Here is a 16,843-nt window from a genome sequence, read left to right on the forward strand (position 1 = left end):
GGTCACCTACAGACAAAAGTGTGCTTGTACTACACCTTGTACCTCATGCCCTAGGCCACAGCAAGATTGGAGCATCTGGGGTGGAGCAAGCAGTCTGGATGGAGAAGGGTTGTGGGGAGTGTGCAGAAATGTGGGATGCTCACAAGCTAAAGTAGGGTCTCTATAATTTCCTTGGGATCTGAGCCTCAGTTGTTCAACTGTGAGGAGTTTCTGGAAGGGAACTTCCCTGTATGCTGACAGAGCCCTCTACTGGTGGCCAGGCATTGCATCTTAGAAACTGCAAGGAAAGATCCCTTACCTCCCGAGGGATTTTGCTTCAATAAAGAGCAGGGACCAGTCTGGCATTTCTCCCGTGTGATGGAGCTAAGCCTGATGTTTGGGACCAATTAAAGGTCAGAAGGGAAAACAAGGAAGAGGATATGCAAGAGAGTATTCAAGCTGAGCAGGTCCTTTTGCAAGTTGGTAGGAGGTTGTCTTTGGAGTTTTGTAGGGGTGGGGTAACTTAAGGGGACAGGAGTTGGCTGCAGGGACTTAAAGGCAGGATTCTGGCCACTTTGGTGTAAAATGTGAGGTGGTCAGAGGTCTCCTTTCAAACCTCCATGCTAACTAGGAACATGACTATTGCAGGGGGTGGCAGGGGAGGAGGGAGAGCAATCACGAATGTCAGCTTAATGTCTGTCTTCCTTCTCCTGGGAACTGCGCTGTCTTGGCCAACTCCTCTGTACCTCTCCCATCCCTGACAAACACCAGGCCTTTGTGGGGAAGGAGGCTGTAGACCCTGTTCCACAGTGTCTGAAAGGCCAGAAGAAAGATGGTGGGCAGTATGAGAATGAATCCCGGTACTGCTCCAGGATAGTAATGAGGTAGGATAGGACTTCCAGAGTTTCATGGACCTTTCCTGGGGACTCCAGGGAACAGAGGGTGAGTCCCAATGCCAGGCTGAAGAGGTCATGAAGGCCATGGAGTTTCAGGAGGATGAGAAAGAGCAGTAAGTGGGAACCCAGGATTTGGTGGGCTGCCTCATAGAAGGAAAAACAGGTCAGTGAAATTTTTCCCTTTCTGAAGGATGCACTCCCATTCTGCATGCAGCTCCCTCTCCTTCCGCTAAGGACAACCGAGGAGCAAAGAGAGGAGGGTGACAGAAGGGCTTGGGGCGCCCAGGTGGGACCGGCTTCTGGAGGCCGCGTTTGTCACAAAGTAGCTTTTATAGGTCCCGGAGAGGGCACGGCCGCGAGCAGGGTCGCTGGTTGCTTGTGGCGGCTAGGAGCCCCGGTGGCTCGCGTTCCTCTGTTCCTCCTCGCGCTCTTCCTCGGACGGCCCCAGGGAGGGCTCCCCAGTCACGTCCCTGCTGTTTTCTGGGGACCCAGAACAAAGAGAGGGCTCGGACTCCGCTCCGGACCCTCCGCTGGAGTCAGGCAGCCGCGATTTGTGGAAGGCGCATATGGGAGCAGCCCTGGAAGGCACCGGCTTGCGTGCTCCAGGTCGGTCTGCTGTGGCACGTGCTGAGGGCAGTGTAGAGGATGCTGCCTCACTGGAGGGCCTGGGAGGCAGCGGCGGCGGTGGCGGAGGCAGGCGGGCAAGGGGGCGTGAGCCCCCCAAGCGCGGCCACACGTCCATAGTCTCGCCGTTATAAAGGAGCACGAAGCGACGCTGTGACAGCAGAGGCAGCATCTTCTGACAATGCAAGCTCTTTTGGCAGGTCTCAAGAGCTAGATCTACGAGGAGGACAAGGTGAGTGAGAGGGTGAGTGAGGTGAGTGAGTGAAAGGGCAGTTTGGAGCAGGGTAACTTCTCCAGCATGTCCGTGAAGGGTTAGACGTAGGTGGGTCAGGTGACAGAGACGTTGGAGCAGAAAGAGGGCTTGGGGGGCCTTGCAGATTATGGGGTGTTGGGAAACCAGACTTGTAGAGTCTGAACTTGGAGGCAAGCTGGATGGGTTACCCAGAACTGGACAAAGAAGCAAATGGGAGGGCCAGGCGGTGGTGGCGCATGCCTTTAATCCCAGCACTTGGGAGGCAGAGGCAGGCGGATCTCTGTGAGTTCGAGACCAGCCTGGTCTAGAAGAGCTAGTTCCAGGACAGGCTCCAAAACCACAGAGAAACCCTGTCTAGAAAAACCAAAAAAAAAAAAAAAGAAGCAGACGGGAATGCTGTGACAAGGGGCTGCCCAGAGCTCACCCAAAGTCTCCATAACCACTCCAGGGATCACCTCCTTCAGGACTTCACAGTTGGTATGTAGGGCAGGATTGGAGTTCATCTCTAGCAGCCACACCTGCGGCAGACAGCGGTCAGCATCCCTAATCCACCCACAGCCCAGTTGGCCAGTAAGAAGATTGTTCTCTGGTCCCTATCAAGCTATGTGATTCTGGGCAGATTGTGTCTTTCCATGGCTTTTCTTCCCCATGTTTGCTCAAGGAGTTAAGACTGCTCTTGAGGGCTGCTCATTTCCAGTAGGAGGAGAGCTTTATGACACATCCAACTTTAGGGCTGAGCCCACCCACTGGGCCTGCTTACGCGGTCATTGTACAGATGGGCCCTACCTCCTTGTGCCAGCCTACCAGACCTCATCTTCCCAAGACAGCACCTTGAAGTTCTCATCAATCAGGAAATCACAGCCAATGAGATCAAAGTAACCCAGCTTGCATTCCAGCTTGGACTTGACCGCCAGGAAGCAATGGGCCATGATCTGCTGCATCCGCTTCTGTGGGCAAAGCAGGGAGAGATCCTGGCTGTGGCGGGTTGGCCCAGGTGAAGTCACCCCTCGCCCGCATAACTCTGACTGCCCACATTTTCACATGCTCAGAGTTACAGGCTCACAGAAACACATTCAGCAAAACCATACTGTGAGGCAGGTACCAGGAGATACAAAAGTGAAGAAAATTAGAACTCGCAGCAGAGAGACAGCTAGAACACACAAAACCCTGGTAGAACAGAGAACATTATAGCACTTCAGGTTGCTTTAGTTAGAAGCTTGGGGAGAGGAATCAACCCAGCAGGTATAGGTACTGAGAACCCCAGAAAGAAAGGAAAGGGGCAAGGAATTGTAAGAAATGACAGAAAGGTTCCTAAATTTGATGTAAAACATTAATCTCTAAATTTAAATGGTTCAATTAAGTCAAAGAAGGATAAATTAATAGACTTATCATATCATATGATGTGGGAGTGATTTCTTATTAATAAAGAAACTGCCTAGGCCCATTTGATAGGCCAACCCTTAGGTAGGCAGAGAAAACAGAACAAAAGGCTGGGAGAAATAAGCCCAATCAGGCGGTCACCATGATTCTCCCACTCCAGACAGACGCAAGTTAAGATCTTCCCTGGTAAGCCACCTCATGGGCTACACAGGATATTAGAAATGGGTTAGATCAATATGTAAGAGCTAGCCAATAAGAGGCTGGAACTAATGGGCCAAGCAGTGTTTAAAAGAATACAGTTTCCATGTAATTATTTCAGGTAAAGCTAGCCGGGTGGCAGGACACAGCCCCGCCGTTCATACAACAACAATCATAAGCAGACTTTCAAAAGATAGAGGGGGCTTGGGAGGCAGCCCAGTCAGCAAAGCCCAGGCTAACAAGCATGAGGACTTGAGTTCAGTCGGAACCCATGTGCTCTGGTGTGATGGTTCCTTATTTGCAGACCTTGTGCTGGGACAGCAGAGACAAACAGATAAAGTAAACTTCAACTCAACGAAGACATGACTCTGTCTTTAACAATGAGGATGCCATCTGGGGAACAGTACCTTAAGTTGACCACTGACCTCCAAAATTGCACACACATACCCACAGGCATGAACATATACACAGACACACATGCACATACAAAATCATAAAAAAGACAGAGAATGTTGAAATTAGCAAGAGAGAACCTATTCATCACATAAAAGGGATACTCAATAAGATTAATAGTCACTTTCTCATCAGAAACCATGAGGCCCGAATGGAATGATATATCCCAAACACTAAAAGGAAAAACTGCCAACCAAGAATTCTATCTACAGAGGCTAAAAAGAGAAATGTTTAGTTGGTCAAGTGCCATCTATTGTACAAGCACAGACTGATTTCGGTGCCCTAGAATATATAAATAGCCAAACATGGCAACTGCATGCCTGTAACCCTAGTCCTTGGTGGTGATACAGGCAGATTCTTTTATAAGAGACCCTGTCCCAAAAATAAAGGTGGAGAGTGACCGAGGACAGACACAAGGCATCTGCTACAGGCCTCCACATGCATGTGCTACATGTACAGACATCACATACATGCACAGCACATATGCACATACAAATAGTAAAAAGGATTTGTTTACCCAACAAAATCATACTTCAAGAATAGGGAAATTAAGAACTGGAGAAATGGCTCAGCTGTTAAGAACACTTGACTGTTCTTGCAAAGGACCCCATTTAGGTTTTGAGAGTCCATGTAAGGCTGTCCACAGTCTCCTCTCACTCCAATCCCGAGGGATCCAAAGCCTTCTTCTGGCCTCTGTGAGCACCAGGCACATATGTGGTACCCATACATACATGCAGGCACTCAAACACATAAACATTTTAAAATCTCTTTTTTTTAATGAAAAAATGAAGACATTCCCACACCTTTAATACCAGCACTCAAGAGGCAGAGACAGGCAGATCTCAGTGAGTTTGAGGCCAGCCTTGTCTACACGGTGAGACCCAGTCTCAAAAAACATATAAACAAAAAGACATTTCCACATAAGGAAAAGCAGAGGCATGCCTGTCCTGTAGTCTTTCTAACAGTAACTTGAACTCTCATGAAGAAATAAAAATAAGAACCCTAGTAAAGGTGACTACATTAAGTAAAAGACAGCATATCTGTTTTTTTCACCTGAAATTGATTTTCCTAAAAAGGCAACTGAATGAAGTAGATCTAAAGTCAGCACAATAGAGAATAGAGCTATAAAATAGGAACAATGTTTTTCTATGTTATTGAAATTAACTATGTGAATCAGAATAATTATGACTAAGATGTTAATGGTAGTCTCAAATACAACCACTAAGAAAACAATAAGATTACAACTAAAAGACACACTAGAAAGCATATGTCTGCTCTAATAAGAGGTGGTAGTTGAGGAAGTAAACAGAAGACATATGAGACACAGAAAATAGCAGTGCCAGGCAGTGAAGGCCAGCACCTTCAATCCCAGCACTTGGGAAGCAGAGGCAGGTAGATTCCTGTGAATTTGAAGCAAACCTGGTCTACAGAGTGAGTTTCAGGACAGCCAAGGCTACACAGAGAAACCTTGTTGCAAAAAGACAAAATAAATAATAGATAGGTAGATAGATGATAGAGATAGATAGATAGATGATAGATAGATAGATAGATAGATAGATAGATAGATAGATAGATAAATGATAGACAACAATTGGACTACATACATAGATGGTTAAAAAGCAGAAGTCTTGACCAATACTATGAACAAATGGGTTGCACAGGACTGGTAAGATGGCTCAGTCAATGAAGGTGCTTGCTGTGCAAGCCTGGTGACCTGAGTTTGATTCCTAGAACCTGCTGTGGCCTCAGCACATACAACATCACACCACACACACACACACACACACACACACACACACACACACACACACACAGTGGACAACAAGATGGCTCAGTGGGTAAGGACACTTGTCACACCAGTTTCAGGACATGAGCTCAGTCCCCAGGTCCCACAGAGGAAGAAAGAAGCTGCCCTCTGACCTCAACATTCTCACCATGGCAAGTGTTTGCCTGCACTCACACACATACAATAATGTATAAAACAAGGGCCGGTAAGGCGGCTTCTCTAGCAAGGGTGCTTGATGCCAAGCCTAACCCCACAAGTTTCGTCCCAGGACCCACATGGTGGAGGAAGAGTTACTGAAAGTCATCCTTTGGTGGTGACCTTCCTCTGCACCCCAAAAAGGGGCAGTCCTTGGACTTCCCACAGGTCAGGGAACCCTGATTGCTCTTCGAGCTGATGAGGAAGGGGGACTTGATCTGGGGAGGGAGAGGGAAGTGGGAGGCGGTGGCAGGGAGGAGGCAGAAATCCTTAATAAATAAATAAATTTAAAAAATTTAACATTGAATGTGGTAGCCTATGCCTTTAATCCTAGCACTCAGGAGGCAAAGGTAGGCGAATCTCTTATCTCTTACTGGTTTGAAGCCAGTCTAGTCTACATAATAAGTTCCAGGCTAGTCAAGGCTACATATTGAGACTTTCAAAACAAAACAAAACAACAACAACAAAACAAAAAACAAAAACCTAGACTCCACAGACCTTTACAGAACCTTCTAATGAACAGTGGGTTATATGATCTTTTCAAACGCGCAGGAATGTGCGTGTGCATGTGTGCCTGCCTGTGTGTGAATTACAATGTGTGTGGTATGTGCATGTGAGTGTGCCAAAGTGCACGCCTGTGCCTATGCTTCCAGAGTGTGCTCTCTGGACCTTGGCTGCGCAGCCTAGGGTGTCTTCCTTTATCAGTCTATGTCTTATTGCCTGGAGACAGGGCTTCTCACTAGACTAGGACCTTACCTTTTCAGTTAGGCTGGCTAGCCAGCAAGCTCTCAGGTTCTAACTGCCTCCACTCTTCAGTGCTGGGTCACAGGCGTGCACAGCCACATATGGCTTTTTACATGGATATGGGAGATTCTAATTCATGCTTGTAGATAAAGTGCTCTTGGCCACAGATCAAGCTCCCTAGCCTCCAAAAAACATTTTAAAGATACAACATATATTGGGATAAAAAGTGTTCATTCATTTTTTTGTGTGGTAGGCTAGAGCCCAGAGCTCTTGTGCATGCTAAGTAAATGCTCTACCACAGAGCATAATCCTAGCCCTCTACGTTTTGTTTTGTTTGAGTCAGGATCTCATATAAACCAGGCTATCTTTGAATTCTCTGTGTAGCTAAATATATGTTGAGTTATTGAAACTCCTGCTTCTGACTCCCAAATTGTATAATTACAGGCATTATGCTACCCCACCTGGCTCCTTGCTTTTTCTTTCTCAACTTTTCTTTCTTTTCCTTCCTTCTTTCCTTCCTTCTTCTTAATTTTTTTCTTCTTTCTTTTTTTCTTCCTTCCTTTCTTCTTTCTTTCTCTTTCTTTCTTTCTTCCTTTCTTCCTTTCTTTCTCTCTTTCTTTCTCTCTCCCTTTCTTTCTCTTCCTCCTCGTCCTTCTCTCTCCTCTCCTTTTCCTTTGCCCCCCAGTAGACCTTATTGGCCTGAAGCCATATAGATCGAACTGGCTTAGAACTCACAGAGATGTTTGCCTCTGCCTCCTAATTGGGATGAGAGGTGTGCACCACCATGCCCAGCATAGTAAAATGAATTTAAGGAAACACTGTAAATATCTGTGCACTAAATATATTATATAAGCAAGGAGAACTGCAAAAAAATCACCAGAAAAACTAATAAATATCAAAATTTAAAAACAAACAAGAATAGAAAATCTTAATCGACATCAACTAAGTGAAACTGAGGGGTGATGGGAAACCAGTGTTAATGACAAACCTTCCCTCCAACGAAAAGTCCAGGCTACTTCACAGGGTGTGCCAATTTTTTATTTTGTTTTTCTCATTATAACAAATACCTGAGAGAATTACTTTCAAAGAGTAAGGACTTTTTGCTTCATAGTTTTATGGATTTCCAACTACAGTTTCTCAGGTTTGAGCAGGGCAGACCAACACAGGGGCGAATGTGTCAGAGCCTGCTCACCTCTTCATCAATTTGATCATAGACTTCAAACTTCTAAAATTATGAGCCAGAATAAAACACCAAGACATCAAGTAAAGGGAAATGGTACATTTTCATATCAAAATCAGATAAAATACTAAAGAAAAGCTATAGGTCAGCATTACTTTATGAGCACAGACACAAAAATACTTAAATACGATAAAATCAAACTCAAAAGCATATTAGAATTATCACATACCACTACCACCTAGAATTTATTCCGGATACGTAAGAGCAGTGAAAGTTAATAGATGCAATACACACAAATAGAATGTTGGAAAAATAATACATGATCATCTTAATCAGTATAGGAACAGCATTTTATATTACTCAGCATCTTACCCTTAAAAAATACTTAGTACACTAGGGAGAGAAGGGAATTTGTGAGACTTTCCCTCAAATCAGAAGAAATACAAGGACATCTACTTTTGCCTCTTCAAAGTGATATTGAAAATGACATCTAGAACAATTAGAGATGACTTTACTACAACTACATAAGCTTCAATGACTCATGAAAAGCCACACGCCTCGCCCAACCCAAGGGCAACATGGACACAGATTCCCCACTCGAAGCCAGACTGACCGTGAAGGTGGTGAAGACCCAGTCTCTGGGGAGGCCCTTGGTCTTTCTAAACTTGTCATTGATGTATCGGTTGAGGTGCTCCATGCTCCACACAGTGCCTTCTTTCAGAAGCATGTACAGTGGACTCTTCTTCTGCATGAACTACAGCAAAAGCAGAGCCTAGAGGTCACTCTCCGAAGAGACCACTCAATGGATGCTTTGTCCTAACCTTCTGACCTTCACAGAAGCTCCATTCCTGTCTCCCAGGACAAGTGCTTCTGAGATGCTCACGCACACACCTCCTAGTCATAAAATACCCACAGACCCTAAACAAGGGACCTCTTGTTCGAGACTCCCATTCTACCTTTGGCTCTAAGGTCCTTCTGTAGGACACCTGAGTCTCTGTTGGGGTAAAAGCTAGACAAAGGCTACTAAGTCACTCCCAACCCTGGGCAGGCAGACCCTTCCTCTGTGCTCCCAAGCAATCAGAGTGTTTCTCTGAGCTCATCCATGCCTATAGAAAAGGGGCTTTTGGGGGCTGGAGAGATGGCTCAGTGGTTAAGAGCATTGCCTGCTCTTCCAAAGGTCCTGAGTTCAATTCCCAGCAACCACATGGTGGCTCACAACCACCTGTAAAGAGGTCTGGCGCCCTCTTCTGGCCTGCAGGCATACAGACAGAATATTGTATACATAACAAATAAATATTTTAAAAAAAAAAGGGGGGGCTTTACCCATAAGGGGTTTTTTACCTGATTGGTCAAGTGACCACCGAGGTCACTGGAATGAGGGTCATACAGGCTGAGGGTGAGGCGGGCATAGCCATGGCCAAAAAAGACCATGTAGGGCATGGTACAGGCGATGAGCAGGTAGGAGCGCACATCAAACTTCTTCCCATCTAGTAGCAGCGGGTTCTGGATATATCTAGGGGGTACCATAAGGGGCACCTGGGACTGAGTGGCTTGGTCAGCTGGCCTACAACTGTCATCCCCACAAGAACCATTTTCTCATTGCCTCCCTCCTGTCCTAGACATGACAGCTAGCTGAACGCTGTCCATGGTCAGAGGACATTTCCGAGTTTGAACTGGTCAGAGGAATTGGGAAGAGGGCCTCATAACCAAATCTCTATCTACTGCAAGTGTCTGGCCACCTTAAAGTGTAGCTCCCTTAGGAAGGTTATGGGAGCAGATTGGGCCCCTGTGGCGGGAAGGGCCATCTGGAGGAGGAAGGCTGACACTGGATCCTGAACGGTGAATGGCTTTGGAAGGGAGAGGGTGTTCCATATAGTCTTCAGATCTTCAAAACTTAAGGTAGGGAGAGCATGTTTGGGGGGGCCCTATAGAAGGGGAACAAGGCAGCAAGTAGCAGCCATGGCCAGAGAAAGGGTAAATACTAGCAGAGGGTAAGGCACTACTAGGACCTTTCTAAGGGTGATCTGAATTTTCCCTCCTAGTCCTATGTGAAACTGAGCATCTGGACCCCACTGTAGGCAGATGGGCCCTTGGTCAGCTCTGCGTTGCAGATAGGTTGTAGCTGGGTTGCAGAGTAGGGAAGACAGATACAGGACAGAGGACATAGGGACCAAGCCCTCCTTGACGAGCCGCCCCCCCCCTCCAGTGAGTCTGTGTTTAGGGGCAGTCTTATCTGCCACCCCAGCTAAAATGTGGCACCTCCTCTGCGCAGGCTGTAGGGCTAGATGTGGAGGCAAGTTGTTTGGATGCTACAGCCTGCAATGGCCGAGGGCTTCTCCGCAGCACTGTTTCCTACCACCAGGCACCAACTAGTCTGGGACCCAGGCCCTTCCTGGCATCCACGCCCACACCTCTGCACCACCCGCGCCTGAGGTGCACGGAAGGGCATCTTGCGGTAGATGGGGTCGTCCTCAATGCTCTGGGTCTTGGCCTGCAGGGCAGCAGCCTCTTCCTGGCTCCTGATCAGAAAGATGCCCTTTCCCTGGTTGGAGGCCGTGGGCTTGCAGATCCAAATCTCGGTTTCTGCAGGGAGTAACCCCAGAGCCTCTGGCCCTGAGTGCTCCTTGCCCCTCCCATCCCTCACCCTGCCCTGGCCCTGACCACACCCCAGCCTTGACCTTCCCTTTCTTTACCCCGCCCCCTCAGCCCTAACCACTTCGACCAGCTCCAACTGGCTTCAACCCTTGTCCTACCCTGATTTCGCTACCTCACCCCAGTTTAGAGGGCGGTTCCTTTGTCTCACCTTAATCATACCCATAATCTGGTTATGGCCCTGCCACACCCCTACCCCTAACTAAGGCTACCACCACCCTCTTTTTCCAACCCCTTAACACCAAGTCCCAAGCCCTGGCTTCGCTTTTCCTCTCAAGAACTATTCCACTTTTTCCAGGTCTGGCCTTGCCCAACCCTCTGCCCACCCTGCTGGGCTCCGAACCTCATCTTGTCTACCCTTTTAGAGTACCTGGCCCTACCCAGGGGCCTCTCACCATCAAATAGTGTGAAGAAAGTCTGTCTCTCGTCCCTGATGTCCAGCCGATAGGTCTCTGGGAAAAACTCGTCCATTTTTAGAACCCTTGGGAGAGCAGGGGGGTGAAGACATGGGAGGGCTGTCCTCCGACTTCAACTCGGCCAGTGATCTGGTAGTTTGACCTGTAGGCTAGCTGGAAGGGGCTACCAGGTGTCCCCCAGCTATTTCCTTTGCAAGGCCTCTGTTCACACCGTGTCCTTGCAGAATACCCTTTTACGTGTCTCATACTCTCAGCTTCTCTGCGGCAGCCAGCCTCTGGCTGCCAGCCCCACTGTGGCTCCTCCATCCCATCTCCTTGCTTTCTCTCTCCCCATTGCTCTCTTCTATGTGGGTTGATTTCCAATGCCAAGACTGTGCCTGGCATAGAATCATAGTATGTATCTGAGCTCCCAAACTTCCTTTTATTATAACTCAGTTCTGGTCTCTCTCAGCTATCTACCCCTGTGGCCCAAGGCATCCTGGGCTGGGCCATGTAAGCTCCCAAGGGCTGATACATCCTTTTCCCAAAGGGACATACGTCCTGGTCTGAGTTTGTAGATGTGGGTGGAGTATGCAGAGTGAGAGTATAGATGGGTCTGGAGGTAGGAGGGCAGATGAGTTGCTGGTCAAAGTTAGTAAGAAGTAGACAGCTGGAGACACAGACGTCTAGATGGTGTTATAGAACGCTGTGACCTTCAGGGGCTGACAGTGAGCAGTTGGTTAAATGAGAAGACAGATCTCTAAGTAAACATTTGGGTGAGTAAATGGCTGGGGAGGTAATCAGTGAACCATTGAGGTTCAGCTTGGTAGGGTTAGAGGAAACCAGATGGATATGGCTGAGCGGATAAGAATGAGTGGGAGCAAAATGTTGGCTAAGTGGGTGGAGCAATGGATAAGTGCAGAGGGACATCCATGGGTGGCTGTTGTGGGCAGAGAGGAAAGATATCTGAGCAAAGGATGGTGGGCATGTGCTGGAGGAGAAGCAGATTGGTAGACCAGCGGGGAGGGGGGAGGGGGGAACATTTAAAGGAGAGTGGTTGCTGAGGAAAGTTTATGGAATGGGGAAAATGGTCCTAAAGATGGAGGTAGAAGTGGGTGCACCCCTGGGGTTGGGCGGGGTGGGCTCACTTGGATTGGGCGCTGGGCAGCAGCCTGGCTTTGCTCAAAGTGCGTCCATGCTCCCGCAGGGCACTGAGCAACCCGATCTTGGTGGTAAGCAGCTTATTGTTTGGGAGCTGGAACAGCAGCTGCTGGCCTGGCAGGACAGAAAGGATGGTGTGGGTGGTGCCTTGAAGCTGCTCTGCCACATCCGCTTCCCTCAGGGTGTCCCCTACCTTCCCGGAAGCTGCAGTAGTTGTTCCTGGACTTGATCTCACACCACTTCAGCTTGTAATCCTCACAGCGGCTGTCCTGCGTGCGTTGCCAGCCCTTGCTCTCACAGTAGTTGCTGATTCTGTGGGGTAAAAGGTGTTAATAACTGGGGGGCCCTGGGGTTGTCTGAGGAAGAGAGGGCAGGAGTGGTCACCCCATAGCAGCATCGTGGGCTAAGTCCACACCAGGGGTCGGAAGGCAGACCAGGGCTGCCCAAAGTCCACTCACATTGATGCTCCGTTGGTGCCTCCGATGTAAAAGAAAGGGCCCTGACCTGGACTGGGCTGCTTGTCCCCTTCCAGAAAGAGCCCCTCCAGGGAGGTCAAAGGTGGTCTGGCGGTTTCTTCTTCCTCCAGGAGGTCTGTGGGCAGGTAGGTGGTCAGAGGCCTCAGGCTTCTGGCTCAGTAGGGTTTTTCCTGCCCCTCCCAGCTGCCAGAGGCCCCACCTGCATCTTGGTCCAGCTGACTTAGCTCAGGCCGGAGCCCCTCCTCGACACTGCTTGCCATCCGTTTCTCATGGGTCCAGCCTGGAGATCAGTGCTGTCAGGTGGAGGAATGGGGAGGTACCCACTCTATCTGCCCAAGCCCAGCCAATGCCAGAAGCTGCTGGGAACTAACCCAACCCCTCTGGACCTCTCTTTGGCCCAACACAGACCTGCCTGAGGGGTCTGAGGGTCATTGCACCCGTGAAAGGAGGCAGTTTCCACCAGCCTTAAATCATGCAGAGTCCAGGTAGTGTAGAGACTACAGAGGGGATGAAAAGGGTGACCCCCACCTCCACCCTCCTTACCAGCAGGGCCAGCTCCATGCAGGGAGTGGGCCGGAGTGTGAGGCAGGAGCCCTTACAGACATGATGTGGGGATGTATGTCTCCAGAGGGCCCTTGGGGTCACAATGTCTATGATGACATCATGGGTGACCCAAGGGTCTATGATCAACCAGGAGAGATGAGAGGCTGCACTAAGTGGAGTTGGGGTAGGGAGTGCCCACTGTGATGGCATGGACAGGTAGAACCTGCAGATTCTTGAGCATAGTGTCCCTATATGTTGTCCCCTGCTAGCTTCTCTCAGAGCCTGGCTGGCTGACTGGACATGGCCTGGTGTAAGCCTAGTTCCCTTCCTATAAAATGCTGTCCCTGAAGGCCCTGACTTGAGAGTATGTGGAACCAGTCTTAGGGATACTCTGCATTCACCTGGTGCCCGAGTGTGGCATCGACGGATCCTGGACCGTTTGGGTCTCTTGGAGCTGACATGTGTCCGAGGGGGCTTACCCCGGCAGTGGATGAATCTTGTACAACTGCGTGTTGCAGGCATGAGGGCACCAGGGCGATGAACCTTTGAGGAAGATGTAGTCCCTACACCCCTTCGGGGTCTTCGAGAAGCTTGAGATCCCAGCCCTCGGATGGGGCAGACAGCTGGGCCCACCCTGCCTGGGGAAGGCTGACTCTTCATGTCCTGGGCTGTGCCTTCAGCTTGTGGCTCACTTCCACCTCTGTGATGGCCATGAGGCCTCCCAGTCCGTGGGTGCAAGGCCATCTTTGCAGTCAGTCTCCGCCGGGTGAGTCTTCTTCGGCTGAGACGGCCCCGACCTCGACGAGTGTGGCCTCTATGTCTGCTGCAAATAGGGTACCCATCAGTCTTGCTGTTGGTAAGGTGTCCCCATCTGCAGGCTTGAAGGGCAAAAAGGCTCCTAGCCCCGATCAAAATTCCTACCAGTTATGGCTACCCAGGTGCTCAGTCCTGGTTCTATCACACAACCGGTTTAAAGCCACCATCACCTTTCTTTCCCTGCCACTCCTGCCCTGGATGAGGCCGTTTTTCTCTATTTTCCATACTTAGAACATTTTAGGGCATTTAAAATCTATTCCTAGATGAATCTTTGTGCCCCACATTAAGGAAATAAACCCAGTTTGTTGGTCAGGAGTGAGTGAGGATACAGCACACAGAGTCTTGTGACTGGGAGGGTAAGACAAGTTGCTGCCCTTGGATAGGAGAAGGTCAGCTCTAAAGAGGAAACAGGTCTGTGGCTTTAGAGTGACTGACAGCAAAGAAAAGCCAAGGACAGCAACCAGATGAAAGTCGTCTACCAATTCCATGCCCCTGAACTGACAAGAAAGGAAAAAATTTTCAAAAAGTTCTGTAGGTAGGGTGGAGAGAAAGCCTGGATTGAGAACCTTATACTTCTGTAGAAGGTAGGCTGCAAATGGGGGAATCCAGGGTGTCTGGAGACCCATTCCCACTTAGAAAAGCTTCCAGGAAGAGGCTGAGGTAGGAGGTGTGGGTGTGCAGTCTGCAATCACTGGGGAAGTCCTATGCACTCCAGTGCGTTTCCAGAACCCAGAGCCATGGGGACCTGCTATGGAAATGGGACCTTAAGACACCGGTGTCCAGTATGGTCTACAGCATAAGAGGCTGCCTGGCCCCAGGGAGATCTTAGGAGGTCTTCTAGGTATGAACAAGAGGAGCATACAGACTCACACAGGAAGAAGAATGTGGAAACTGAAGGACTCTAACTCTCTTCTAGAATGTGTTTGGGAATGGGAGAGATACTGTTTCCTAAAAAGGGTAGGAAGGAGCCTGTGAGAATTAAACATGAAACACAAAGGTCAGGATTAAGTCCAGGAAATTGTCCAGGAAGAACTGAGGACAAGGCCAAAAGGATCAAACCAAATACAAACCCACAGAGACTCAACATTGTAGCTTGTTGAGAGACGAGGAAAGAAAGGAAGTTGGACATACTATTTGGAGTTAGGGCGGGGTTGCCTTGTGATCAACCAGAGCCCTCTACCCTTTGAGGAGGGCACACGTTGGAGTGCCAACTCCAGGAACCTAGGGAAGTGGGAGACTAGCCTGAGCTTCTTTCAAAAATGAATAAACAAATAAAACCCCCACAAAATGACAAAAACTTTCCTTAAAACCCCTACTGGGTGAGTAGGAATACGTCTACCCGAGAGAGGAAGGGCAGCATCTAAGCTGGGACGCTGCCAGCAGCTGCCCCTGTCTAGTGCGTTCCAGAGTCTCTCTCAGGGTCAGACCCAGAATTCAGAAAGGAAGTTTCACAGTAAGAGTGTCAGTTACTACTTCAGAAAGCAAGCTGTTCAATAGTGGAACAAATCATGTGGTTCTGGGTCTTGGGGAAAGCTCCAGGTGAGGAGCTAGACAGAAGCTTCAACTCTTTATAATAAATTTAAAATAAACTTTTTTTACCTGGTCAGATAAAAAGACCGGCAGGAAATCACACCCCGGTACAATGGGCAGGAGATGCATTTAAACCTGAAGAAGACGGCCAAGAAAATGAGCACATCAGTGTTCTGCTGAAGTTTTCCCCAGACACAACGTTTGGCAACACAGGGCTCTGAGAAGGTGCTGACATTTTCTGAAGGGCTGGTGCCTCCCGAGCAGCGCTGTCTGGGGATGCGTTCTCTGTGGATCTCAGGAGGTGGCCCTTCTGAGGGGTCAGTTCTGAGGAGACAGACATGGCTCTAGGCAAAGAGCTCATCCTGAGGGCTCCCAGCCCTCCCCAGAGCTTGAGTTACCCACATGGGTCAGCCCCACCCCACAAGACATTCCTCTCTTGGCTAAAACACTGGGGTTTGGAGAGAGAGTGGCTTCGGCAGAGGACTGAGCTCAGCCAAGCTGCCCAGTCTCTGGCCGGTCCTCTCTCCTGTTTGTCTACTTCTGGGAAGGGCAAATAACAGGGTACAGGAGGGCAAGCACTCAGCCTCAGCCCTGGTCAGGACCCTCAGCTGGTGACCAGCCAGTGTCTCTTACCTGCTCTGCAAGGTCTTAGGAACCCTTTGCTGGGATACAACAGTGGTGACCTGGCAACTGTCTCCAGGCAACTGTTACCCAGGAACTATGATTCAGCAGCTGCCCAGAGGTAAACAAGAGTTTCAGGTGGATAGTGAAAGGGGTCATTGTGTGAGCTGAGGGGCAAAGCAAGAGTTTCAGAAGGGAAGTCAAACTGGTCTGAGGAGGCTGGGGGGATGCTGAGGATAAATAGAGGTCAGGGATAGACATCCCCCCTTATGTCTGAACCATCCTCTTTGTGCATCCTCTCGTGAATTCTTCCAGCATCATCCTGAGCATTCACGGGGACTCCTTAATCCAGCCCTAGTAATCTAGGCTCTGACACCAAGCATGGCTCACATTGGCTCTTGGCGCCAATTTGTAGTTTCCTCCTGAGGTCCACATGAACCACACATGTTCAGAGCCTTGTAAGGGTTACAAAGTTTGATGTGATATATGGTGCTTCCAAAATACAAAACCATATCTTGCGTCTTGGAGCCCATGGACATGACTATTTTTTAAAGAAAGGTCTGTACAGATGTGATTGAGTTAGAATCTTGGGAGAATCATCTTGTCCTAAGCCACAGGACCTGTGAACTAAGAGGAAACCCGGGGGCTCCCCTTAGGGCCTTGGTGAGGTGTTGGGTGAATTTTGGAAATTTTGAAAAACAACTTCTGTTGTTTTAGGCTACCCTCTAGCCCTCCTCACTTTCAGGTTTCTTTGTGGTTCTGCCCATGCTAAGCGGCTCCATCATCCCCTTAGAGGCTGTGCACCCACCCCTAGGCTCTATTAATATGGCTCTTCCTTTGGGGTCTCTTCCCCGGTCTAAGCTGTGGGAGCAGGAGGTTGTGCTAGGCATAGCTGGCAGGGCATCTTCTCCCAGCTGTGCCCAGTCCTGTGGGAATAGGAGTGGCCCCCATGAGATGTCAT

The 16,843-nt window shown here is 49.1% G+C and overlaps 1 protein-coding gene across 1 annotated transcript; it reads right to left on the reverse strand.

Moving 5' to 3' along the window:
* Positions 1 to 952: 952 nt before the first annotated feature.
* Positions 953 to 15,910, reverse strand: Ttll10 (tubulin tyrosine ligase like 10). The gene is made up of 15 exons (XM_026790033.1): positions 15,895 to 15,910; positions 15,495 to 15,585; positions 15,331 to 15,396; positions 13,317 to 13,738; positions 12,572 to 12,652; positions 12,355 to 12,487; positions 12,090 to 12,208; positions 11,884 to 12,010; positions 10,736 to 10,821; positions 10,100 to 10,271; positions 9,030 to 9,201; positions 8,302 to 8,442; positions 2,583 to 2,699; positions 2,177 to 2,270; positions 953 to 1,715 (listed from the first exon to the last, which is right to left on the reverse strand). Coding segments are annotated over exons 2-15 (2,187 nt in total). The 5' UTR covers positions 15,497 to 15,585; positions 15,895 to 15,910; the 3' UTR covers positions 953 to 1,260.
* Positions 15,911 to 16,843: the final 933 nt, after the last annotated feature.

Source organism: Microtus ochrogaster, unplaced genomic scaffold (genome assembly GCF_000317375.1).
Source record: "Microtus ochrogaster isolate Prairie Vole_2 unplaced genomic scaffold, MicOch1.0 UNK38, whole genome shotgun sequence".
NCBI lineage: Eukaryota > Metazoa > Chordata > Mammalia > Rodentia > Cricetidae > Microtus > Microtus ochrogaster.